Source organism: Rhinopithecus roxellana, chromosome 19 (assembly GCF_007565055.1).
Source record: "Rhinopithecus roxellana isolate Shanxi Qingling chromosome 19, ASM756505v1, whole genome shotgun sequence".
NCBI classification, from domain to species: domain Eukaryota; kingdom Metazoa; phylum Chordata; class Mammalia; order Primates; family Cercopithecidae; genus Rhinopithecus; species Rhinopithecus roxellana.
In genome coordinates this window covers 81,226,201-81,252,709 of record NC_044567.1, presented here as the reverse complement: position 1 = coordinate 81,252,709, position 26,509 = coordinate 81,226,201, and the positions used below count along the sequence as shown (strand labels likewise).

The 26,509-nt window shown below is 41.3% G+C and overlaps 1 protein-coding gene across 13 annotated transcripts in view; it reads right to left on the bottom strand.

Moving 5' to 3' along the window:
• Positions 1-26,509, bottom strand: part of BPTF (bromodomain PHD finger transcription factor) — a 153,341-nt gene that overhangs the window by 36,576 nt on the left and 90,256 nt on the right. For 9 of the 13 annotated variants that reach the window (XM_010379968.2, XM_010379964.2, XM_010379966.2 and 6 more), the window contains 10 exons: positions 22,958-23,082; positions 21,332-21,460; positions 18,482-18,632; positions 16,871-16,913; positions 12,263-12,509; positions 11,744-11,905; positions 11,372-11,523; positions 8,606-8,714; positions 3,303-3,520; positions 469-691 (listed from right to left, as the gene is read on the bottom strand). In XM_010379968.2, coding sequence (XP_010378270.2) covers positions 469-691; positions 3,303-3,520; positions 8,606-8,714; positions 11,372-11,523; positions 11,744-11,905; positions 12,263-12,509; positions 16,871-16,913; positions 18,482-18,632; positions 21,332-21,460; positions 22,958-23,082 — 1,559 coding nt within the window. The remainder of the gene's footprint in view (positions 1-468; positions 692-3,302; positions 3,521-8,605; positions 8,715-11,371; positions 11,524-11,743; positions 11,906-12,262; positions 12,510-16,870; positions 16,914-18,481; positions 18,633-21,331; positions 21,461-22,957; positions 23,083-26,509) is intronic. The other 4 variants (XM_010379963.2, XM_010379971.2, XM_010379969.2 and 1 more) reach the window with 1 other exon arrangement.

The window sequence follows — 26,509 nt, the reverse complement described above, 5'->3', positions numbered from 1 at the left end:
TGGGTCATCTGGTCCAGGCTAACTGTCAAGCCTCACTTTTCCCCCATGATGTGGTAGTAGTTACAATGACTTGCAGCAGAAGGCCAACAAAGTGGTTCTGGACCCGCTCTCAATCTCAGTCATGAACTGGATTTACGCACCCTTCCTGAGATCACCTCCATGACTCAATCAGCACCTACAAGGCTTAGCAAGGAGGAATTGTGGGCATAGTTACCAAGATAACCATTATTTTTGCCCCCTTTCTCTCTCTCTTTTTTAATGGGAGGGAGAGGGTGGTGGTAACAGGGAGTCTGTAAGAACAGGGTACAAAAGCTTCGAGATGTTGTGAGGCTGACTATGTCAACTGTTGAGCTCACTGGCTTGAGGCATATCCTTCCAAAGGTAAATACTGGTTCTCCTGTTGGCCTCTGTTAGCCCAGCAACGTGTAGTAGTAACATCCGACATTTCTGATAAACCCACAGCTCTACCTGCTGCTGTCGTGGAAACAGTGGTGGTGGTGGTGCTGGCTGTGGTGGCTGTTGTTGCCAATGGGGTAAAGAGGAATCGCTGAACAGTACCATTTGGCATTGCAGCTTGCATTAGCTGCTGGCCTGGGCCTGGGAGTACAGTCACCCCTTGAGGTATCAACTGCAACTGTCCAGTAGTTTGACCTTGTCCTTGAATTACTACTGTCAAACCTTGATTGCCACCCTGTGGAAAAAACACAACATGTAAACAGTGTTCAAAGCATCAATCTGTATGTGTATCATTTTTATTAAATCATTTTTATGTGTAATTATCTTTCAATACAATGAAAATGCATATTTGAATGTCACCAGCAGGAATTTAGATAAGCTAAAGTAAGAATATTTATGTTGCTTAGTAGGAAATACATCAACAATCCAGAATCCCAGTTCAAGCTCCCCCAGTGGTCAGCCAGTAATCTGTCCACAAGCAACACTGTTCCTCCAGATCCAAGTTTCCCAATCTATAAAGTAAAGGTATTGAATGACTAAGGTCCCCACAAAATTCTGATTTTAAATAATCTTATATTCATATTTTACAATTTCAAAAGCATCTTCATAGATACTGCCTCATTTGATTCTCACAATGAACTTGTGACTTTGTGGTGTAGGCAGATAAAATATTATTCTGATTCCCAACTAAGAAACTCAGGTTAGAAAGGTTAAGTACCCTGCCCTACTTAAAGGTGAGATAAAAGGAGGTACCCAGATCTCCTGAATTTTGTCTTTCAATACGTGCCAAATTACCTATGGGGTGTGTGTGTGCTAAAGTGTAAAAAGTTTAGGGTTTTAGATATGTAATGCAAACACCAAGTAAGGAGGATCACTAAGGTCTGAGCAGTTACCAAAATGGGGTCTAGAAATTTAAAATTCTCTAGGCGCTGTCTCTTCTGTCTAGAACTTTAATTAAACTAGAAACCTTGAATACCAGGAACATGGTGGAGAACTGGAAAGCAAAAGTAAAAATCATCCCCTAAACTCCCAATGACCAAAACTGATGGCACAAAGTCCATATACTAGGTAAGTTCCATACACATGTGAGTTCCTCAAAACCTATTTACTCTTGCTTTTCTAAAATACATTTTTTTATGCACAAAATACACAAAATACCAAGTATAATTTTAAAATTGTGAAGTAAACATCTATAAAACCGCGACTATGGTCACCATTGCCAATGTCCTAGAAGCCCCCATGTGATTCACCCGGATCTCAATTCCCTCCCTCTCCCCTAGAGGTAAGCACTATCCTCACTTTGATGATAACACTTTATTTCATTACTACTTCGGGATGTATCTTAGGTATATACAGGGCCCTGAGGTTCACAAACTCAGGAGCAATATTCACGAAGAATACAATGGGAATGATGTCCCCTCCAGGCAGGCAATGCAGCAGCCCTGTATCCTTACACAAAATAGCTTAGTTTTGCCTATTTCTGAATCTTATACAAATGAAATTATAGCACGTATTTTTTGGGCAGCTACTTGCTTCTTCAGCTTACCATTATATATTTATGAGAATCATCTGCATAGTTCTGTGCGGTTGAAGTCTATTCATTTTTATTGCTGTAGGAATATACTACAATTTACTTATCTAACTGATTTTGATGGACATCTGAGTTGTTCTTAGTTTTTGACTCTTATGAACAATGCTGCTATGAATATTTATGCCATGTATTCTGGTGCTCACATAACCAAGAACTTCTCTAGGGATATACCTAGAAGGTATACTGGGACCTGGGGCATACACAGTTTCAACTTTACCAGACAATGTCTGGGAGGTTTCCAAAATGGCTTAACCGACTGACAGGCCCACCAGCTGTGCATGAGAATTTCTTCTGCACTATGCCTTTGCTAACTCTTGGTTTTGTTGGATATTTAAATTTGTACCAATCTCTTAAGCATATGGTTTTAATATGTACTTCTCTCATTATTAAGTTCAGCAGTTTTTTGGAATTTGGGACATTTAGATTTCTTCTTTCCTCATAATGTTGGTTTGTCCTTTTTTTTTCTTATTTTTGAGACGGAGTCTGTTGCCTAGTCTGGAGTGCAGTGGTATATCTTGGCTCACTGCAACCTCCGCTTCCTGGGTTCAAGCAATTCTCCTTCCTCAGCCTCCTGAGTAGCTGGGATTACAAGTGCATGCCACCACGGCCAGCTAATTTGTTTGTAATTTTAGTAGAGACGGAGTTTCACCATGTTGGTCAGGCTGGTCTCAAACTTCTGACCTCAAGCAATCCACCCGCCCTGACCTCCCAAAGTGCTGGGATTACAGGCGCAAGCCACCATGCCCAGACTGTACTAAGTTTTGATATCAGGTTATCATATAGGGCAAATAATCCTGTTCTTCAAAGGTATATTCTTAATACTTTGTACCTCCATATAAACTTTTAGTATCAGCTTGTGAAGTTTCACTAAAAACAAAACCTCTTGGGATTTTGATGGGAGCTGCATTCAATCTATTAATCAATATTAGAAGACTTGCTAACAATACTGAGTCTTGCAAAGAAGCAGCTTAATATACCCAAATTTTATTTGTCTCATGGAGATTAGCCAACGAATACAATTTTGGTGGTTAAAAGGGTTATCTGTCTCACTGTTATAGCTCACTGTCTAAGGATCACTCTAGTAGTTGGGGTTTATTATACCCTGTCTAAGAGGTATTTCTGTTTGACTCCAGGAAGTAGCCATTTCTTCAAATCAGCACATTTAAAAACTTATCAAAATAAGTTCATGTTTTTAAACTTACAGCAAGAATAAATAAGATCACCTCTAAAGTTAAAATAAAGTTATGTTACTTACGTGGCCCTGTGTTAACTGAGTGAGTTGAGCCATGGTGAGCTTCACTTGTCCTTGTTGGGGGCGAGGGGGTTGTGAGGCTGAAGACTGTATATTTGAAGTGGACGTTGCTGAAGTTAAGCTCTTCTGCCCAGGTGTTGAGGAAACTGTGTTAGGGGCAGAGATTGCAGTGGAGACAGGCTGTCCCCTGATGATTTGAGTCATCACTTGCTGAGGAGCACCTACACAAACAGCAAAACATTATGAATGCTTATACATCCTTGGCATTATTTTGAATTGAAACAATTCAACACCTCAGATGAATGTATTCTTTTCCATCTTCAAAAAAACATGGGCTATTCAGAGCCCAAGGATACATTCAGACATATGCCCACATCCAAAGGTCCTGCCTGGTTGGCAGTGAGTCTGTTTTCACTGCCAACCGTTATCCAGTCTCTGCTGTCTGTAGGATAATGGAAAAAACCAATTAAAATTCTTCCTATAAATCTAAAACCAAAATGACAATATATAAAATATACCGTTTATAAGGCTGCCTTTTCTTAGGAATATAATATTAAAAATAAGATGCTAATTTAATAAAAAAAATTCATACGAATTTTAAACAAAATACAAAGAATCTGGAATATTCTGGGCCAACTGCATTTATAATAAGCTTCTCTTACAGCTATTTGACAGACAGCTTGGGAGAGCCATGAGGGCAAGGACCACTATATCCTCGATAGTAGGGCAGGGTGCTCAAATAATGCTTTCTTTTCTTTTTTTTGAGATGGAGTCTCGCTCTGTCACCCACGCTAGAGTGCAGTGGCGTGATCTCGGTTTACTGCAACCTCTGCCTCCTGGGTTCAAGCGATTCTTCTGCCTCAGTCTCCCGAGTAGCTGGGACTACAGGCATGTCCCACCACACCCGGTTAATTTTTTGTATTTGTTTTAATAGAGACAGGTTTCACCATGTTAGTCAGGACGGTCTCGATCTCCTGACCTTGTGATTCGTCTGCCTCGGCCTCCCAAAGTGCTGGGATCACAGGCGTGAGCCACCGCACCTGGCCCAAATAATGCTTTCATAGTAATTGTTCAATAATGTATTGAATGAATGAAGTTGAACTGGAATGGCTCTACAGTTTTCCATAAATCTCTTTTTAGTTTAACTTGCTGAAACTAGAATAGGCAAGTGGAATTTTCCCCCATGTAGAACAGTTGCTAAGAATAATTTTCTGGTAGCTAATTTGACATTTACAGACTCATTACTAACTACTGAATAACATCAAATTTCTCAAGTTTTTAATATTTACTTGCTGCATTTGTTCCACCTGTGAATACACATATACTTTCTTTGTGTTTCTCTTAATGGCTGAATGATACTTCATGTTACTGCACATGTATAAAATGAAACCTATTTTGACATTTAGAATACTTCCCCCATAACTTTTTGTTGTTGTTGTTATTGTTAAACTAACGCCATGGTAAAATTCCTGCTTATACATTTCTGAGTGCTTCTGATTATTTCTTTAAAGTAACCCCCCCCTCCAAAATATTACTGGGTTCATAGTAGAAATATAGTACTAAGTTGAAGTTTTGAAAGGTTATTCCAATTCACACTACCGCCATGTCTGTATGCCTATTTCACTGAACCCTGCCAACCCTTGATATCACCAGTAAAGTAAAACATTCAGGCAACTGCAAATAGTATCATGTATCACAGTGTCTGAATTTCCTCAGTTACTACAGGTTGGCATTAAAAACTATTTTAAGTCATTGTTCTTCATTTGTGAATTCTCTCTCCACACTCTGCCCATTTCTCTTCCTACTTATTTAATACATATTTTTAAATACTAATTTTTTCACTTTGCCATCTACCTTTTTATTTCTAAACTTGCAATTTTAAAAAATGTGGTCAAATGGACTAGTCTTTTTAAAAATTTTGACTTTAATTATTGCTTGTAAAGTTCTCTTGTATTCTCTCATTACATATATCCTCCTAAGAATGTTCTTAGTCATGGTATATGTTGTAACACAGAGGTCTATTTTCCCTGCAAACTATAAACCAATTATCCTAGCATCATTTACTGACGCAAAATGACACCACTGTCATGCAGCCAATTCTCACATATAATGCCTCTGTAACTATTTGTGTTGCTTTCTTCGGTATCATGCTCATTTTGGTGACTTCATAATGTGCTTTAACAACTGATCGTACAACTTTTCCATTACTCTGTCTTCTAAATTTTTCTTGGTTACTCTCATTCATTTATTCAAGATGAACTGAAAGACAGTATAACATAGTGTGGCCAAGGGCTTTGAGAACTCCTGTAGCCCAGCGCTAGGTCCTTGCCTTGCAGTCTGAGAAACAATACATGAAAAGTTACCACTTCTAGAGATCCCCTGGTGCAATCTTGGCTCACCACAACCTCTGCCTCTAGGGCTCAAGCAATTCTCCCTGCCTCAACCTCGAGTAGCTGGGATTATAGGCACCCGCCACCATTCCTGTTTTTTTTGCATTTTTAGTAGAGACAGGGTTTCACCATGTTGGGCAGGCTGGTCTTGAACTCTTGACCTCAGATAATCTACAATTCCTTTTGAGTTAAAAAAGCTCACTTTATTTTTATTGTACTTTTTCATTCCTAACTCTGTGAACAAGCATATTCCTCCCTTTTCCCTAGATTAGACTTGCAAAATAATGATCTAATTTTTTTTGTCTTTTTTGTTTTGTAATTATTATTACTTGTGCTTTCATTTCCTCCCTCATTTTCTTGCCTTTTTTCTTTTTTTGAGACAGGGTTTCTCACTCTGTCACCCAGACTGGAGGTGCAGTGGCAAGACTGTGGCTCACTGCAGCCTTGACCTCTTGGGCCCATGTGATCCTCCTGCCTCAGCCTCCCAAGTGGCTGAAACCAAGGTATGTGCCACCATGCTTGGCTAATTTTTTAGAACTCTTTTGTAGAGATGAGAGTCTCACTACATTGCCCAGGCTGTCTAGAACTAATAGGTTCAAGTGATCTGACTGTCTTGGTCTCCCAAAGTGCTGAGATTACAGGTGTGAGCCACCAAATCAGGTCTTGTTTTCTTTTGAAACTTGTTTTATATATGTTTCTAACTTCTGATTAATAGAGATATTTTTGGTCTGTTTTATTCACTGATTTATTTCAACGGCCTAGAATAGGTGTTCAAATATGTATTGAATAAACTGAATCACCTCCAAGCTTAACTGCAGCGTCAAGGCTTAAGGTTGCTATTTGAGAATTGCTTTGTAATTACCTATTTGATGTATCTTTAACTTAAAAGTTACTTAGAATGTACTTTGAGATGGAGTTTCACTCTTGTTGCCCAGGCTGGATTGAAATGGCATGGTCTCGGCTCACTGCAACCTCTGTCTCCTGGGTTCAAGCAATTCTCCTGCCTCAGCCTCCCAACTAGCTGGGATTACAGGTGCCCACCACCATGCCCGGCTAATTTTTGTATTTTTAGTAGATATGGAGTTTCACCATGTTGGCCAGGCGGTCTCAAACTCCTGACTTCAGGTGATCTGCCCGCCTTGGCCTCCCAAAGTGGTGGGATTACAGGCGTGAGCCACCGTGCCTGGCTTAAGCCTATAAATATTTTAAATGAATGTGTATTTCAGAAGGTACTAAAGTGTGTATGCTCCTATTAATTCCTCCTTGATTTCAAATAGTTTTGCTTTGTACATTTTAATATGACATGCTACTTAATTCATAAAGATTCAAGATTATACCTTAATTGCAAACTTTTTTTCTTTTTTTTAAACAGGTCGTGCTCTGTCTCCCAGGCTGGAGTGCAGTAGCATGAGCATACTTCACTGCAGCCTTCGATGCCTGGGCTCAAGCAATCCTCCCATCTCAGCCTCCCAAATAGCTGAGACTAAAGGCGTGTGCCAGGATGCCTGGCTACTTTTTTATTTTTTGTAGAGATGGGGTCTCACTATGTTGCCCAGACTGGTTTCCAACTCCTGGCTTTAAGTGATCCTCTTGCCTCAACCTCTCAAAGTTTTGGGATTACAGGCTTGAGCTACTGTGCCTGTCCATGATCTTTACCCCCCTTTTTTTTTTTTCACGTGGAGTCTCACTCTTTTTGCCCAGGCTGGAGTACAGTGGCACTATCTCGGCTCACTGCAACCTCCGCCTCCTGGGTTCAAGCAACTCTCCTGCCTCTGCCTCCCGAGTAGAATAGTTGGGATTACAGGCGCCCATCACCACGCCCTGCTAATTTTTGTATTTTTATTAGAGACAGGGTTTCACCATGTTGGCCAGGATGGTCTCAAACTCCTGACCTCAGGTGATCTGGCCCGCCTTGGCCTCCCAAAATGCTGGGATTACAGGGGTGAGCAACTGCACCCAGCTGATCTTTACCTTTAAGCCAATAAAAAAATGACTCTTTTTCATAAATTTTTCCTTTTTATTAAACATTGGATTTTATTCTGTCCAGTATCAGTAGGGCCATCCTTGTCTTTTCTTTCTTTTTATGGCCTTTATTTTGCGTGCCTGTGTCCATCTTTAATTTTTTATCTTTTGCAGCTTTTGTAGTAATTTGATTTTAGCTAAATTTCTCAAAAATGTATAGGGTTTTAAAAAAAATCTTTAATGTCTTCAACTTTTTTTTCTTTTTTGAGACAGTCTCACTCTGTCACCCAAGCTGGAGTGCAGCGGCATGATCTTGGCTCACTGCAACCTCCGCCTCCTGGGTACAAGCCATTCTTCCACCTCAGCCTCCCAAGTAGCTGGGAGTACAGGTGCATGAGGCACCATGCCTGGCTAATCTTCAAATATTTTTTGTAGAGATGGCATTTCACCATGTTGGCCAGGCTGGTCTCGAACTCCTGGGCTTAAGTGATATTCCTGCCTTGGCCTTCCAAAGTGCTGGGATTACAGGGGAGACCCACCTAGCCTGGCCAGTCTTCAACTTTTAAAATGGTAGTTTTAACCTCTTCACATTAAGAGTAATAAATGAACATCTGGTGCTGCATTTGTAATTTTGTTTTATGTGTTTCTTCGCTGTCTCCTTGATTTTCTGTCTTTTGCTATACAGACTGTTTTCCTTACTTCAATTATATATTTTATTTATTAGTGGTTTCTATTACATTTTTAATAAGCATACTTCAACCTATTTTTCTTTTACTGTCAAGGTCAAAATGAAACAATATCAATGAATAGATCTCACAATGGATTAGAAATTTAGTATGCTTTGAAGTATTAATTCAAATTGTATTTCTTGCATGTAGTGCCAAATACAGATAATTACATATTTCCTAGACTGGCTGTTCAGATGTAAAATGAGAATGCTGGATGGATAAATACCTGGCTGTACCATCACAGGTGTTCGAATAATTGCCTTTCCTAGTGCTGACTGTTGGAGTGGTGTTCTAATCACGGTCATACCAGGGCGAATCTGAGGCCCTGTGATTACCTATAAATGACACAAAGAACAATTAATTAAAATGCTTTAAAAAGACTCAAGTATAATGGACTTAGAACCCAAGATCTTTAAGCATTCTATATTAATAAAAATATTTGCAGAAATGACAGGGGCTCTTGAACATTACATTTTAAATTGTATTAAACCTCAGAATAAAGATGGAATTTTGAGGAAAGAAAACTTAATTCAAATGCTATCATACAAAATTCCCTGCCACTGATATAAAAAATAGCCTGTGGACTAAAAGGAAGGAACATATGCCAGTGGGGCTCTGCTCTGTAACTAGTGCTCACAGGACAATGTGGAGTCCCACTTTCTGTAAGCTCCAGACCATGCCCGTAACCCATAGAATATAACAGGAAGATGAGAAACCCTATTTTCTTTCACAGTTAAAAAAAAACTATTTATTTATTTATTTTAAAGACAGGGTCTCATTCTGTTGCCCAAGATGGAATGCAGTGATGCAATCACAGTTCATTGCAGCCTGGCTCACTCTTGGGCTTAAGCAATCCTCCTGCCTCAGCCTCCCAAGAAGCTAGGACTATGGGTGAATGGCACCATGTATGGCTAATCATTCATTCGTTCATTCATTCGTTCATTCATTCACCTACTTATTTAGAGACAGAGTCTCGCTTATTTATTTACTTATTTAGAGACAGATTCTCGCTCTTTCACCCAGATTGGAGTACAGTGGCATGATCTCGGCTCCCTGCAACCTCCACTTCCCGGGTTCAAGCAATTCTCCTGACTCAGCCTCCCAAGTAGCTGGGACTACAGGCGTGTGCCACCACACCCAGCTAATTTTTGTATTTTTAGTAGAGACGGGGTTTCATCATATTGACCAGGATGGTCTCGATCTCTTGACTTCATGATCTGCCCACCTTGGCTTCCCAAAGTGCTGGGATTACAGGCATGAGCCACCGCACCCGGCCTGGCGAATCTTTTAACTTTTTTTTTTTTTGAGACACAGTCTCACTGTGTCACTCAGACTGCAGTGCAGTGGCTCCATCTCAACTCACTGTGGCCTCTGCCTTGTGGGTTCAAGCAATTCTCATCCCTTACCCTCCCAAGTAGCTGGGAATAGCTGGGACTGCAGGCATGTGCCACCATGTCCAGCCAATTTTTTGTATTTTTAGTAGAGATGGGGTTTTGCCATTTTGTTTAGGTTGTTCTCGAACTCCTGGCCTTAAGTGATCCTCTCGCCTCAGCCTCCCAAAGTGCTGGCATTACAGGAGTGAGCTACCATCCCTGGCCCTTTCATAGTTTTAAAGGGGAAACCAGGGCCGGGCGCAGTGGCTCACGCTTGTAATCCTAGCACTTTGGAAGGCCAAGGAGGGCGGATCACAAGGTCAGGCGATCGAGACCATCCTGGCTAACACGGTGAAACCCTGTCTCTACTGAAAGTACAAAAAAAATTAGCTGGGCGTGGTGGCAGGAACCTGTAGTCCCAGCTACTCCAGAGGCTGAGGCAGGAGAATGGCGTCAACCTGGGAGGCGGAGCTTGCAGTGAGCTGAGATCATGTCACTGCACTCCAGCCTGGGTGACAGAGCAAGACTCTGTCTAAAGGGGAAACTAGAAAGTGTGTTATTTTCAGTTCTATAGTTAGGTTCAGAACATTTTCAAAAATGTAAAACTTTAAACCTTTTCCATAATACTAGTTGACAAAACTTTAAGTCTTTTCCATACTAGGAACAGAGAAATTACGTATCTGGGCCAGGTGCGGGGGCTCACACCTGTAATCCCAGCACTTCGGGAGGCCGAGGCAGGTGGATCACCTGAGGTCAGGAGTTTGGACCATCCTGACCAACATGGTAAAACCCCGTCTCTACTAAAAATACAAAATCAGCCAGGCTGGGCGCCTGTAATACCAGCTACTTGGAAGGCTGAGGCAGGAGAATCGCTTGAACCCAGGAGGCAGAGGTTGCAGAGAGCTGAGATCATGCCACTGCATTCCAGCCTGGGCAACAAGACTGAAACTCTGTCTTAAAAAAAGAAATGATGTATCTAATATGTGTACATATCAGCTGATAACAAACTAGCTAACAGTACTATAGACTACTTTTTAAAATTTTTTTTTAGACAAGGTCTGGCTCTATTGCCCAGGTTACAGTGTGGTGGCACAATCTCAGCTCACTGCAGCCTTCCCTTCCCAGGCTCAAGTCATCCTCCCACCTCAGCCTCCTGAGGTGCTGGGACTACAGGTGAGCACCACCACACTTGGCTAATTTCTGTATCTTTTGTAGAGACGGGGTTTTGCCATGTTGCCCAGTGAGCCCAAGTGATCCGCCCGCCTGGTCTAGCATTTTAAATTTGATTTCTTAGCAAGCCTGCACAGCACACTTCCTTGGGTGGTCTAGTGCTGCCCACTGTTTTACATAAAGAAATGTTCTTTATAAAATCCTAGAAAGCAATTATTATTCTTCATAAATCATACTTATGTGTCATTAACTAAATGTTAAACATTAAAACTTCATGTATCATTTTCACTTATCAGAAATATAACAGATTTTTTTCCTAATCAGTACTCTGTCACAGATTCAGTAATAGGCAAAGGAAACTGAGTTGGATTAATCTTGGAAGAAGCCATTATAAAAACAATGTGATGTGCTCAACGCATCAAACCAAGTACGTCGGTAAGAATTCTTACTTGTGAATTGCTTGTGGTTCCTCCAGAGCCTGAGGTATTGGGTCTAATTGTGACTGTTGCTGTCCTGGGCTGGAATGAAGTAAAGGTTTGCTGACTGGTACCTGTACTTGATGGAATGATACCCAGGACTTTCTGCTGTACTTGAACAACGCCTTAAAAAAAGATGAAGCCATAATTAAAAACTGTCACTTTATTAAATGAAAGCATTACGTGTTGCTCGGTTGCTGAGGAGAAACTACGTGTGGCAGGGTTTTATAGTGGGCTACATAGAATGTGAGATCCGAGGACTGAAATCAGTGAAAAGGAGATGAAAAATAATGGCAACAGTATGATCTGGCAAATGTGAATTAAAACTCTTCACATTTCCCTTACCTCCTTGTGTTGCTGGCACATTTACAGCGACAATCTTGCTGTTTGCAGGAAGTGGCAGTTTGGTAATTACTTTTCCTGCCATAGTGACTGGATTGCCTGTAATTTGGAACGTCTGACCTGTGCTGGCAATGGTTGTAGCAGATGTGGCAGCTGTGCTGGTGGCTAATGGGGTATAAGACATTTAATAAGCTTTAGATTTAAAATAACCAGCAACATAGTGACTTCTAGGAAAGGGCACCAATGCATGAAATGTGGCTCATTTTGTATTTTTAATAAAAACATTCCTCTCCACTCAAAGTGAACTATGTAAATGTTGAAAGTGAAATAATGTAAGAGAGGAGTTTGCTAATGTAATATTATGAACATTATTTGTAACAAACCAACTGTTACAGCTTGTTTGCTCAACTGGCTGCAAAAGAAAAACAATCTTCTAAAAAAAAGTTTCATTTCAGTAGCTAAAAGGTTGAAAATTCTTTTTCCTGAACCAAAGTAATCTTTTACTTAATCATAGTTGTATACCTGAATTTGACTGGCCTTGCTTAACCCACGTAGCAAAGGTTTGATGAAAGTTCTTGTTTTGTTGGAATGTTACTGTAGCTGGAGATCCAACTTTAGTAGTTAGTACCATTTTGGTTCCAGTTGTAACTGAGCCACTTATGGGGGCCACCATAACCTTCTGTGCTGGAGAGATGGTACTGGTTGTACTGTTCGTTGGGGAAGTAGTGGAAGTTGCAATCACTGTTGGCTTCTGCTGCTCCAGTCGTTTCTAAAAAAGTGAGGGAGAGGAAACATGAATCAAAATAGTTCTAAATAAAAACAATACGATTCTACAAGTCTGTCCACAATTTCTCTCACCTTAAGAAATTCCACTACATTTCTGAAATATTTTACTTCCAAAAATATATGCCCATGTAAATTTACCCTTATTTATGGCTGGCTGCGGTGGCTCACACCTGTAATCCTAGCACTCTGGGAGACTGAGGTGGGCAGATCACCTGAGGCCAGGAGTTCGAGACCAGCCTGGCCAATATGGTGAAACTCCACCTCTACAAAAAATACAAAAATTAGCCGAGCACTGTGGCTCGTGCCTGTAATTCTAACTACTCGGGAGGCTGAGGCAGAAGAATTGCTCGAACCCGGGCGGCAGAGGTTACAGTAAGCTGAGATCATGCCACTGCGCTCCAACCTGGGTGATAGAGTGACTCAAACTCTTAAAAAAAAAAAAAACCAAAAAACAAACAAACCTGAATTTAATTTCTTGATGAAGGCTATAAACACACACACACACACACACACACACACATATATATATTTTTTTGTGAGATGGAGTCTTGCTGTGTCGCCCAGGCTGGAGTGCAGTGGCGCGATCTCGGCTCACTGCAAGCTCCGCCTCCCGGGTTCCCGCCATTCTCCCGCCTCAGCCTCCAAGTAGCTGGGACTACAGGCGCCCGCCACCACGCCCGGCTAGTTTTTTGTATTTTTAGTAGAGACGGGGGTTTCACCATGTTAGCCAGGATGGTCTTGATCTCCTGACCTCGTGATCCACCCGCCTCGGCCTCCCAAAGTGCTGGATTACAGGCTTGAGCCACTGCGCCCGGCCATATATATTTTTTGAGACAGAGTCTCGCTCTGTCTCCCAGGCTGGAGTGCAGTGGCGTGATCTCAGCTCACTGCAAACTCTGCCTCCTGGGTTTCATGCCATTCTCCTGCCTCAGCCTCCGGAGCAGCTGGGACTACAGGCACCCGCCACCACGCCCGGCTAGTTTTTTGTATTTTTAGTAGAGACAGGGTTTCACCGTGTTAGCCAGGATGGTCTTGATCTCCTGACCTTGTGATCCGCCCACCTCGGCCTCCCAAAGTGCTGGGATTACAGGCGTGAGCCCCTGCGCCCCGCTCATACATTTAATTCCTCCAAGGTACCTATCTCTGAAGGCAGTATTTTCATATCTCTATATCACACATATTACATTAAAGGTACTAAGCTGTCCATAGCAGAAAATATTTTATCAAGTTTTTCTGGCTTGTACAAATATCCAAGGTTTCAGACTGAAAACAACAGAGATGTGGGTAATCTTACTGGAGACAGAAACACCATGCTGCTCAGTGTTGAGATTCAGAGCTGAGAACAATTGGAGCTGTGAAAGGTTTCTGTTTCACTGTAATGTTAATTTATCCAACTATAAAAAGCATGTCAATAGTTAATGACACTATTATTAAAGTTGGCAAATCGGCAATCAAGCAAGCTGAAAATTATAGTTTTCCTAGACTTCTTATATTATACATTCAAATATTTTTATAGAAAAATACTTTATACTATACAGAGTTGTATAATATGATCTTTTAAACTAGTTATTAAAGATATTCTGTATATCCTTTATTACAGACTGCTAAACTTTTCTAACAGCTTATCAACAGTGGTGTGATGACCATACACATGTAAAACAACAGGTGAAATTTACTGCAAACCTGGTGGCAGATGCTTTACCTTCATTATCTTATAAGTTGAGGAAACAAGAGACTAGAGAGGTTGTGGAACTGGCCCAAGGCCACAGAGCTAGTTAAGGGTGACGCTCTCCTGCCTTTGCAAACTGCTCACCTATGACATCACATCCAATTTTTTTAGGACTACTTTTGTACCTATCCTATACACCTGAATATAATATAAAGTACTTTACATAATTCCTCATTCCTCAGAAGAAAAAGAGTTTAGTTTTCAACTCTTAGAGACATCACCTGATTAAATCAGTTAAAGAAAAGAAAGAAGAAAAAAAAAAAGAGGGAGGCAAAGGTGGGTGTGGTAGTGTGTCTGCAGCTCCAGCTACTCAGGATCCTGGCTGAGGCCGGAGGATCACCTTAAGCCCGGGAATTCAAAGTTACAATGAGCTATGATCTCACCACTATACTCCAGCCTCAGCAACAGGGCAAGATCCTATCTCCTAAAAATAAAAAAAAAATTAAAAAAAAAAAAAAAAAAGGAGGCAGAGAAATAGAACAGATATATTAGTACTCATTTATTGGAGGATATGCCTTCAAAGCTGAAGTGTTAGCTATCTTCATAAATAATCATTTAAAGTAGATTTTTAAAAGTAATGTATTGGCTGGGCACGGTGGCTCACCCCTGTAATCCCAGCACTTTGGGAGGCCGGGGCAGGCAGATCACAAGGTCAGGAGTTTGAGACCATCCTGGCTAACACAGTGAAACCCCGTCTCTACTAAAAATACAAAAAATTAGCCAGGCCTGGTGGTGGGCACGTGTAGTCCCAGTTACTCGGGAGACTGAGGCAGGAGAATGGCGTGAACCCGGGAGGCAGAGCTTGCAGTGAGCCTAGATCGCACCACTGCACTCCAGCCTGGGCAACAGAGCGAGACTCTGTCTCAAAAAATTAAAAAAAAAAAAAAAAGCATATTACAGTCAAATGCAGTGGTGCTTGCCTGTAATCCCAGCACTTTGGGAGGCCTAGGTGGGCAGATCGCTTGAGCTCACGAGTTCAAGACTAGCCTGGGCAATATGGCAAAAGTCCTCTCTCTCCAAAAACTACAAAAATCAGTCAGGCATGGTGGTGCACGCCTGTAGGCCCAATTACTTGGGAAGCTGAGGTGGGTGGATTACTTGAGCCCAGGAGATTGAGAATGTAGTGAGCCATGATTGTGCCACTGCACTCCAGCAGCCTGGGCAAGAGAGTGAGACCCTGTTTAAAAAAGAAAGAAAAAAAAAAAGTAATACATTAGGTTACATTGCAGAGATGAGAAAACACACCCAATAAAATTTTAAAAAATACAACTAGCCAGTTGTTATATATATTTGGGTTTAGTGATCCATTTCCTATGACAGATAGCATCATACATAGAACCCAAAAGTGCTATCATCTCAAACTTTGATGTAAGTGAAGATAAGGACTTATAGTAAACTGAAAGATATATAAGAGTTAGAAAAAATGTTTTATAAAATGCGAGGGAAAACTGGTTTGAAACAAATAATTTGGTTTATATGTGATTTTTAAATAATTATGTATAACTATGTTAATAATATTGTATATAGATATATCTATTCACCTGTATCCTCAATGTTTATATACTAAAGTTGGTAAAAACTTTTAGAGTATTTTCTCAATAGAAGTAAGTGGTCATCATCTTTTATTCAGGTCCTCGATGTTTAGGCACATATAGTACATTGTATTTTTATTTTTAAAATTTGGTTTTTTTCTTTTATTAGAGACAGGGTCTCCCTATGTTGCCCAGGCTGGTCTCAAACCCCTGGACTCAAGGGATCCTCCTGCCTTGGACTTCCAAAAGTGCTGGGACTACAGGCATAAGCCACTGCGTCTGGCCCTGACACATTATTTATGGTATGAAAACACCAAGAAACCATCATTAACTTTATAATAATCAATTACAACAAACTCTTATGGAGTTTTAGTATAATTTGCTTTTTCATAGATCACAGAAATCTTCCAGATTGGAAATTCACAAGAAAAAATTATTTCCAGAAATTACTCATGAAACTCTAAAGATAATAAATAATAGAAATCTTATTTCAGATGTCCTCCAGATATGTATACTTTTACAAAACCACAGCTTGGTGTATCCACAGAGCTGTTTTCAAATAATGACAATAAGATATACATGAGATACATTAAAAAAAAAAAAAAAAAAAAAAACCTGGATGGGTGCAATGGCTCACACCTAAAATCCCAGCACTTTGGGAGGCTGAGGCAGGTGGATCGCTTGAGTCCAGGAGTTTGAGACCAGCCTGGGGAACATGGTGAAGCCCTATCTCTACAAAAGATACAAACATTAGCTGGGTATAATGGTGTGTGCCTGTAGTCCTAACTACTAGGGAGGCTGAGGTGGGAGGATAGCTTGAACCAGAGAGGTCAAGGCTTGGTGAGCTGTGATCTACTCCAGCCTGGGTGATAGTGAGACACTGTCTCAAAAAAATAATTACTAAAACCCATAAGAATGTATCATTACTGTGCATGGGTGTGCATGAATTTGGCTAAAAAATGTATGTATGTTGTCAAGTGGGACCAGGACCAACTCCCCCAGCTGATGGGAAGTCAAGAGTCGCTGTTTCGAAAGAGCCTCCATTTGGGCCTTGATGTCCTCTGCCTTCTTCTGTTCACTAACCTTAGCCTGTTGCTCAACTGCTTGTGCCTTTTCTTTCTCCACTCTGCAGGAAAAAAAGGAGAAACTTATCAGAAACTACCTTATTAGGCATCTGACATCTAATATAAGTGAAATCTGGTTGATTTTCACATCATACAAAGGTATGATATTATCTCAATTTAAAAATAAAACATTTGGCTGTGTGAGGTGGCTCGTGCCTATAATCCCAGCACTGTGGGAGGCCAAGGCAGGCAGATCACTTGAGGTCAAGAGTTCAAGACCAGCCTGGCCAACATGGTGAAACCCCATCTCTACTAAAAATACAAATGTTAGCCAGGGCCGGGCACAGTGGCTCAGGCCAGGTGCGGTGGCTCATGCTTATAAATCCCAGCATTTTGGGAGGCTGAGGTAGGTGGATTGCTTGAGGTCAGGAGTTCGACCCATCTCTACTAAAAATACAAAAAATTAGCCAGGTGTGGTGGTGGCCGTTTGGCTGAGGCAGGAGAACTGCTTGAACTTCGGAGGTGGAGTTTGCAGTGAGCCGAGACTGCGCCACTGCACTCCAGCCTGGTTGACAGAGCGAGACTCCGTCTTGGGGGAAAAAAAAAAAAGTTGGCCAGGCGTGGTGGCACATGCCTGTACTCCCAGCTGCTTGGGAGGCTGAGGCAGGAGAATTGCTTCAATCTGGGAGGCGAAGCTGAGATCGCGCCACTGCACTCCAGCCTGTCGGACAGAGCGAAACTCTGTCTCAAAAATAAAACAAAATAAAAAATAAAGATAAAACATTATGGTAATTAAAAATCGACAAATGGGCAACACATTAAAAATAAGAGACAGGGCCAGGTGCGGTGGCTCACACTTGTAATCCCAGCACTTTGGGAGGCTGAGGCAGGTGGATTACCCAAGGTTAGGAGTTCGAGACCAGCCTGGTCAACACGGTGAAACCCTGTCTCTACAAAAAATACAAAAACCAGCCAGGCATGGTGATACACCCCTGTAATCCCAGCTACTCACAAGGCTGAGGCAGAAGAATTGCTTGAGCCCGGGAGGCGGAGGTTGCAGTGAGCTGAGATCGTGCCACTGCACTCCAGCCCAGCTGACAGAGCAAGACTCTGTCTCCAAAAAAAAAAAAAAAAGAGAGAGAGAGAGAGAGAGAGAGAGAGGACCTTACTAAACTATTCACCGCTAGTACTTAAAATCAAAGGTGGAGTAAAGTCAAGCTAGGACTTTACTGCACTGAATAAACAATTAAACTGATAATTCTTTCACCCCAGGTAGGGTAGCTCATGCCTGTAATCCCAGCACTTTGGGAGGCCAAGTTGGGTGGATCGCTTGAGCCCAGGAGTTCAAGATCAGCCTGAACAACACAGCAAAACCCCATCTCTGTACAAAAAATACAAGCATTAGCTGGGCCTGGTGTCATGCACCTATAAGTCCTAGGTACTGGGGAGGCTGAGGTGGGAGGATCACTTGAGTCTGGGAGGCAGAGGTCGCAGTGAGCCAAGATTGTTTCTGCACTCCAGCCTGGGTGACAGAGCAAGATCCTGTCTCAAAAAAAAAAAAAAAGTAATTTCTTGATTCTGAAGTGATAAAATCTTCAAATAGTTGACCAGGTATTAACCATTTCCTTACCTCTCAGCAAATGCCCTGATCTCCCACAATTCCAGCTCTTCTTCTGCTACCCAGGTTTCAATAATAACAGGGCCAGTTTGCTTGGGCGTTTCTGGTCTCTTTGGCCGCAGTGCACTTGATCGAAGGCCTTTCCTCTGAGGTGTAGGTGTTTCTTTGGAAAGGAAATCAGAATATTTTAAGCAATATTGCTTCTAAAATTAAAGTACTTCTGGCATCTTCTATCACGAAAAATAGTGGTTGGCAAACTTTTCTTCTTAAATTGCCAGATGGTCTCTGCTGCAACTACTCAGCTGTGCCTTTGTATCATGAAAGCAGCCAAAGACAACACGTAAGTGAGTAAATGTGGGTGTGTTCCAATCAAATTTCATTTATAAAAGCAGGGTAGGCCAAGGCTCATGGGCTGTGGTTTGCTGACCCCCAAAATAAAAGGCTTATTAGCCTTTATACAACCTGTTTCTTCCACTTGGAGCACTATTCCTAGCCCCTACTGCTCATCTGACTAATGTCAATTCATCATCCAGACCCCAACACGAATTCAACTTCCTACAAAAGACTAGCTAGCATGTTCTTCTCACACTTGGGTGTACAATATGTGTTTCCCTATCACCGCATAGAGAAGGGGGATTTGAGAGTTACCAATATAAAGGGGAGATCTGAAACCTAAGAATAGATAAAATCTCCTCATAAAAAGACTTAAAAAATAAAAAGTAGGGAGGGACAAGCATTGAACCTTCCCATATATTCAATCACAAGGAAGCAGCAGAAGGAAACAGAAATGGTAGCAGGACCTGAATTGTACAAAGGGATACAAATCAAAGAAAAGTGATTTTAGGGGGCTGCAGTGGTTTGCATCAAAGGCTGTGGGTCAAGGAGACTGAAGGCCTGTCAGGGACATCTTCCATCTGTTTCTCTGCCCATCAACAGAGCTCTTTCTGTGCCAGGATGACCTTGTGATTTTTTTTTTTTTTTTTTTTTGGAGACAGAATCTCACTCTGTTGCCCAGGCTGGAGTACAGTGGTGTGAACTCAGCTCACTGCAATACCCCCATCCTGGGTTTACCAATTCTCATGCCTCAGCCTCCCAAGTAGCTGGGACTACAGGTGTGTAGTATCACATCCAGCTAATTTTTGTATTTTCAGTAGAGACGGGGTTTCACCATGTTGGCCAGGCTGGTCTTGAACTCCTGACCTCAAATGACCCACCCGCCTCGGCCTCCCAAAGTGATGGAATTACAGGCGTGAGCCACTGCGCCTGACCTCTGTTTTAATTAAGCTAAAATTTATCATCCACTAGGAGCAGGTGTTGCTTCATTGGTGCTCTTTTCCAAAGGTTATTCTCCAAGAACTCCCAAGTTAATTTAATCAAGTTTCAAAAATTAAGTGTATACATTTGGGGAGAGGTAACTTTTATAAAAACACTGTTTCTATCTAAGGACATTATCTTTTTATTTATTTATTTATTTGGAGACAGTGTCTCACTATGTTGCCCACGCTAGAATGCAGTGGCACAATTTTGGCTAACTGCAACTTCTGCCTTCTGGGTATATGTGATTCTCCCACTCCCACTTCACCCTTCCAAGTAGCTGGGACTACAAGTGTGCACCACCATAACCAGCTAATTTTTTGTATTTTCAGTAGAGACGCGGTTTTGCTATGCTGGCCAGGCTGGTCTCAAACTCCTGATCTCAAGTGATCTGCCCGCCTCAGCCTCCCAAAGTGCTGGGACTACAAGCTTGAGCCACATGCCCGGCCTGTATTTCTTTTCTTTTCTTTTCTTTGACACGGAGTCTCAATCTGTTGCCCAGACTGGAGTGCAGTGGTGCGATCTCAGCTCACTGCAACCTCCACCTCCCAGGCTCAAGCGATTCTTGGGCCTCAGCCTCCTGAGTAGCTGGGATTACAGGCATGCATGTTACCAATATTTTTGTAATTTTTGTATGTTTTGTAGGGATGGGGTTTCACTACATTGTCTAGGCTGGGCTCGAACTCCTGGGCTCAAGTAATCCACCTGTCTTGGCCTCCCAATGTCCTGGAATTACAGGTGTGAGCCACTGAACCTGGCCTTTTTATACATTTCTTACTAGGTTTTTTCCTAAATATTTTTATTGTTTACATAAAATAACATGGACTTTATATATTTTCAATTTGGATACTACAATGAACTCCTATTAGTGCTAATACTTTTAATTCTCATGAATTTTCTAAGCAGACATTCATAATTATCTATAAAATAGTGTTAATCTTCTTTTCCAACATTACTCTCTTATCTTATTGCAACACATGTAACACTGATATTATAATACTATAAGCTTTTCTTTGCTTCCTTGAGATTAGGGGCCAAATCTCATTCTTCTATGTATTTGCCACCCAGTGCCTATTGTATTGGTGCTCTATAAACATTTCTTGAGTAACTCTTCATGCCTCTTAGATTATCTCTACCTTGAGCACTGAAGTATTTCACAATAGTTTTAATCCTTAAGAAATCTTTATTGACCCACTTACATATTAGACTCGGTAATAGTTACCAGGACTTCAACAAACCAGACAGATGAAATGGCTGCTCTCTAGGAGCTGCTGGTCTGTGGTCAGGCAATGTCTCACATCGTAATTACAAGAGGTATTATTATAGCCCTTTGCTGTGCTTGGAACAAGGCTCATAGGCATCAATGTGTGTCTACCAGAATCTTCCTATGTTTATTACTTTAATATCATTTCCAAAATTTGGCAGTTATAAAAAATTTCTTTTTTAAAAGGTGAACAGAGAGAAGAAAAAAATATATCAAATTTCAATTCATAAAATACATGGCTAACAGGTTAATCATGAAAGAATATAATTCCTTCTATTCCTTACCTTTTGGTGTTTCTGGAACTCCAATGGGACAAATGATTTTCCTGATACAATATTCAGATCGAATGCCGTAAGGACCAACATCTCTCCTCTTAATTATTTCTGTTGTTGTGATTTCAGTTTCGGATGTTTCTACGGTGATTTAATTCACATAGTATTAATGACCAACGGAAATACTCAGAGACTAAAAAGGTACATCTGGTGCTTTCAAAAAGACACACATGGAATAAACTTTTGGAAACATGTGACTAATTAACAGGATCACTAACATCTAACAGGATCACTGCTAGACTGCAACAATACCGAGCTTCTTCCTCACTGCAAATTTCTAAATGAAACAAAATGCTGCTGGGTATAGCTGAGCTCCTGGTGGAAATACTCAATCAAAATAATAAAAAGCCTAGGACAGAAGCAGCAAGAGCAGGCCTCCAGAAGTCTTAAATTTTTAATTAAACAATAATAAATATCTTTTTAAAAATGCAGACTGGTTCACACATAAGTGACTCATTTTATAATCTGAACCTTCCCTCCTGGCCCCTGGGATTTTATAGCATGTGCCAAACTTCAACAAAGCTGTATGTGAAAAAAATTTTTTTTTTAGAGATAGCGTTTTGCTCTGTTATCCAGACTGGAGGACACTGGCGGACCATAGTCACTGCAACCTTGAACTCCTGGCTCAAGCAATCCTCCTGGCCCCAGCCTCCCAAGTGGCAGGGACTGTAGACACCTGTCACCAGGCCTAGTTGATTTTTTTTTCTTTTTTAATTAGAGTTTTGTAGAGACAAGGTCTCATTATGTTGCCCAGCCTGGTCACAAACTCCTGGCCTCCAGTGATCCTCCTGCCTTGGCCTCCCAAAGTGCTAGGATTACAGGTGAGAGCTACCACACATGGCCAAAACTGTATTTTTAAAATACAAGCATTATATTTTATTATTATTATTTTATTTTTATTTTCTTATTTTTTGAGACAGTCTCGCTCTGTCACCCAGGCTGGAGTGCAGTGGCGTGATCTTGGCTCACTGTAAGCTCCACCTCCCGGGTTCACGCCATTCTCCTGAGTAGCTGGCACTACAGGTGCCCACCACCATGCCTGGCTAATTTTTTGTATTTTTAGTAGAGACAGGGTTTCACTGTGGTAGCCAGGATGGTCTCGATCGCCTGACCTTGTGATTTGCCCGCCTCAGCCTCCCAAAATGCTGGGATTACAGGCGTGAGCCACCGTGCCCAGTACATTATATTTTAATAAGAAAACAGAGATACTTAAAATTAAGTGAATAGGCAAGTGATTTTAGCTTTTTTTTAAAAAGGTTTTTGAGACGGAGTCTCGCTCTGTTGCCAGGCTGGAGTGCAGCGGTGCGATCTCAGCTCCCTGCAACCTCTGCCTCCTGGGTTCAAGTGATTCTTCTGTCTCACCTTCCCAAGTGGCTGGGACTCACGCCCAGCTAATTTTTCTATTTTTAGTAGAGATGGGGTTTCACCCTGTTGGCCAGGATGGTTTCGATCTCTTGACCTTGTGATCCGCCCAGCTCGGCCTCCCAAAGTGTTGGGATTACAGACATGAGCCACCGTGCCTGGCCTGTGATTTTGGCTTTTACACTTAAATTAGAAAATAACTCCCCTTCCCCTTACCTGTCCGTGTAGTCCCTCCTCCTGGAGGAGCCTTGGCCGCCATGTCATCCCATCTCAAACTTGCCCACAGTAACCGTAACATTAGGCTCACTCCAGCTAAGGACTTTACGGTCTGAAGTCTATATCTGAAAGGAAAACCAAAGAAATCCATATATATATATATCTACATGTATACACACAGACATACACACTCATATTCACTCCTCTAAACTGAAGGGCTGTGTTTCTTGTCCTCATTAGGACTGCAGTATTTATAATATGGTTTTGTAAGACTTTGGTGTTATATGTCCTTTAAAAGAAAAACTTCTTTGTTCATAGGCATAACAGGCACCTAACTTTTTTTTAAAAGGGTCTATATCCATTTTAAATGCCATAGAAATTTATAAAATGAGAATGTTTCATTGTAAGGTTGATAAGGCAAAAATTCATGAAGATTTTATAAATTTAACCTAATACCAAAATATCTGTTAGGAAAATTTTGGGGACTAAATATAGAGAAATAGATAATTGTTATTAAATGTGATAAAGGAGTTTTGAAGGAAAAATCCTAACTTTTGCAAAAACAAAAAACCTGAAAATGTTTAAATTTTCTAAAAGAATAAAATGAGGTCAGATGCAGTGGCTCACGCCTGTAATCCCAACACTCTGCGAGGCCGAGGTGGGCAGATCACCTGAGGTCAGGAGTTCGAGACCAACCTGACCAATATGGCAAAACCCCATCTCTACTAAAAATACAAAATTTAGTTGCGCATGGTGGTGCACGCCTGTAATCCCAGCTACGTGAGAGGCTGGAGGCAGGAGAATCAATTGAACCCAGGAGGCAGAGGTTGCAGTGAGCCAAGATCACACCATTGCACTCCAGCCTGGGGGATAAGAGTGAAACTCGATCTCAAAATAAATAAATAAATAACTAAATTTAATTTAATTAAACCAAAAACATCTTATAAATCTAGTAAGACCTTTCTAAATGGACAAAAACATTCTGCATCCAAATGGTGGTTCTTCAAAACATGAACAACTGGATGATGAATAAAGCTAATACTAATAAAACTTTAATAGCATTAGTGTAGTTTTCGAATTCTACAATGAGTAATAAAATATTAGAAAAAGGAAAATTATCAGCTGGGCGCAGTGGCTGCAATCCCAGCACTCTGGGAGGCCGAGGTGGGTGGATCACGAGGTCAGGAGTTTGAGACCAGCCTGGCCAACATAGTGAAACACCATCTCTACTAAAAATACAAAAAATTAGCTGGGCATGGTGGCGGGCGCCTGTAATCTCAGCTACTTGGGAGGCCGAGGCAGGAGAATCGCTCGAACCCGGAGAGCGGAGGCTGCAATGAGCTGAGATCGCTCCACTGCACTCCACCTTGGGCAGCAGTGCGAGACTCTATCTCAAAAAAAAAAAAAAAGAAAGAGAAAGGATAATACCGTATTACTTATCAACAGACAAATCTCTCTATGTTCATATTTGTTTCTAAACATTGTGTATGGAGTTATTAAACGTTTTAGACATTCTTTAAAAATACTCAAAATGTATTTCAAAATAAATTTACTTAACTGCATTAAATATCATGTCCTAAAATGGAATTCATTATATCTTTGTGTAAATGAATACTTTGTTGACATTTTCACTGTACTTAAATGAACTCAGTGGTTGATTATGGTGTAGACAAAGCCTATAAAATAAAAATAATGTCCTCCTCTAATAGATGTGGAAGGTAAATCTCAAAAACTCTGTATGCAAAAGGCAAAGCCTTTTTTTTTTTTTTTCTTTGGAGACAGTATCGCTCTGTCGCCCAGGCTGGAGTGAAGTACAGCAATCTTGGCTCACTGAAACCTTCACCTTCCGGTTCAAGTGATTCTCCTGCCTCAGCCTCCAGAGTAGCTGGGATTATAGGCGCCCGCCCAAACATCTAGCTAATTTTTGTATATTATTTTTTGGAGACGGAGTTTTGCTCCAGGCTGGAGTGCAATGACATGACCTCGGTTCACTGCAACCTCCGCCTACCGGGTTCAAGCGATTCTCCTGCCTCAGTCTCCTGAGTAGCTGGGATTACAGGCGCCCAACACCACGCCTGGCTAATTTTTGTATATTTAGTAAAGATGGGGTTTCATCACATTGGCCAGGCTGGTCTCGAACTCCTGACCTCAGGTGATCCACCTGCCTTGGCCTCCCAAAGTGCTGGGATTACAGGAGGCGTGAGCCACCGTGCCCGCCCTTTCCGTGTAGAAAGCAATGCTTTCTATTGACGGTATTCAGTTGGAAAAATGAACACTGTGAAAGGGAAAGCTCTAGCCAAAAAGTTGCTGCAGCTTCTTAACTTCCCATATCCACTTGTGACACCATTACTTTCTCTGCTGTGTTATTGCGCTATGAATCCTCTCACCTAGACAGAGCAGGTCGAGGGGAAATATTAACTAGTGCAGGGATGTCCCAAGAGGGGGAAAGTGTCTGTCACTTTCAGACCATACCCCATAGTAATTCCTAGAGATCTTTAATGTCATAGGAGAAAGCATTTATTTGGAAGGAAAAGTTCATCCTCATTCTCTGTGGTCAAACAACGACTTTAAAGTATCCTTATTTTAAAATGGAAATAACACCGGGGAGGAACACACCACATGCATGGCAAGTCTGCTCATTCAAGCATTCATTCAAAAAATACTTGAGCATCTTCTATGTGTTAGACTATGTGACAGGAGTTGGGGACACAGAGGTGAACTAGAATCTGTCTGTGTTCTCAGAGCTGTAAGAGAGGAAAGGACAAGGGAGGGACATTTGAGTTGGCTCGGGAATGAGGATCACAGCTTTGCTGGAGTCTCAAAGGACAAGTTAAGAGCATGGGAGTTGCTGATCAAAGGCAAGGGGCAGAAATATACTAAAGAGCATAGTGTGCAAGAGTACACATTTCTTCCCAGAGACCACATCCAGTGTTTTATGACTGGAGGGAAGGGGTGTGGAGGTACAGAAAGAGATGAAGGTGGCATGAGAGAGAAAGGCAGAAGCCAGAATGCACTGTACCAAATTAAAAGATTAAAGAAGAGCATTAAAGGGTATGTATATTAAGTCCTCTGAGATTTATCCAGTACTGGATGGGTTGTAAAGGGAAGTACTTTCCATGAATGTGATCTACAGGTGACAAATGCCTTCCCTGCTCCTTGCTGCAGTATTTAGCAAGTCCCTTAGCTCAGTCAGACTATTCACAGGATAGAGGGGCATTTTAGGAGAATCTCTGGCAGCACTGTGGAGGACAACTATCAGTTCAACATCATAATGAAGCACAGAATCAGGGCCTGTGAGGATGGGCATAAGGGAATGGATGGTGTGGAGGGAAAAAGAGGCCCTATTGAGTCTACGAGACAAGTTTTCCAATATTGCTCAGCCTTAACATTAATAACAAAGATCATACATGCATCTTTGGCATTCTTAACTCCTAACCATCAGATTTATTCTATTCAAGTGTTAGTATAAAAATGGATTTCACGTGCATGGCTTTTTATAGCAATATGCTTTTTAAAAATGCATTCTAAAATCATGATCAATTTACATATTTA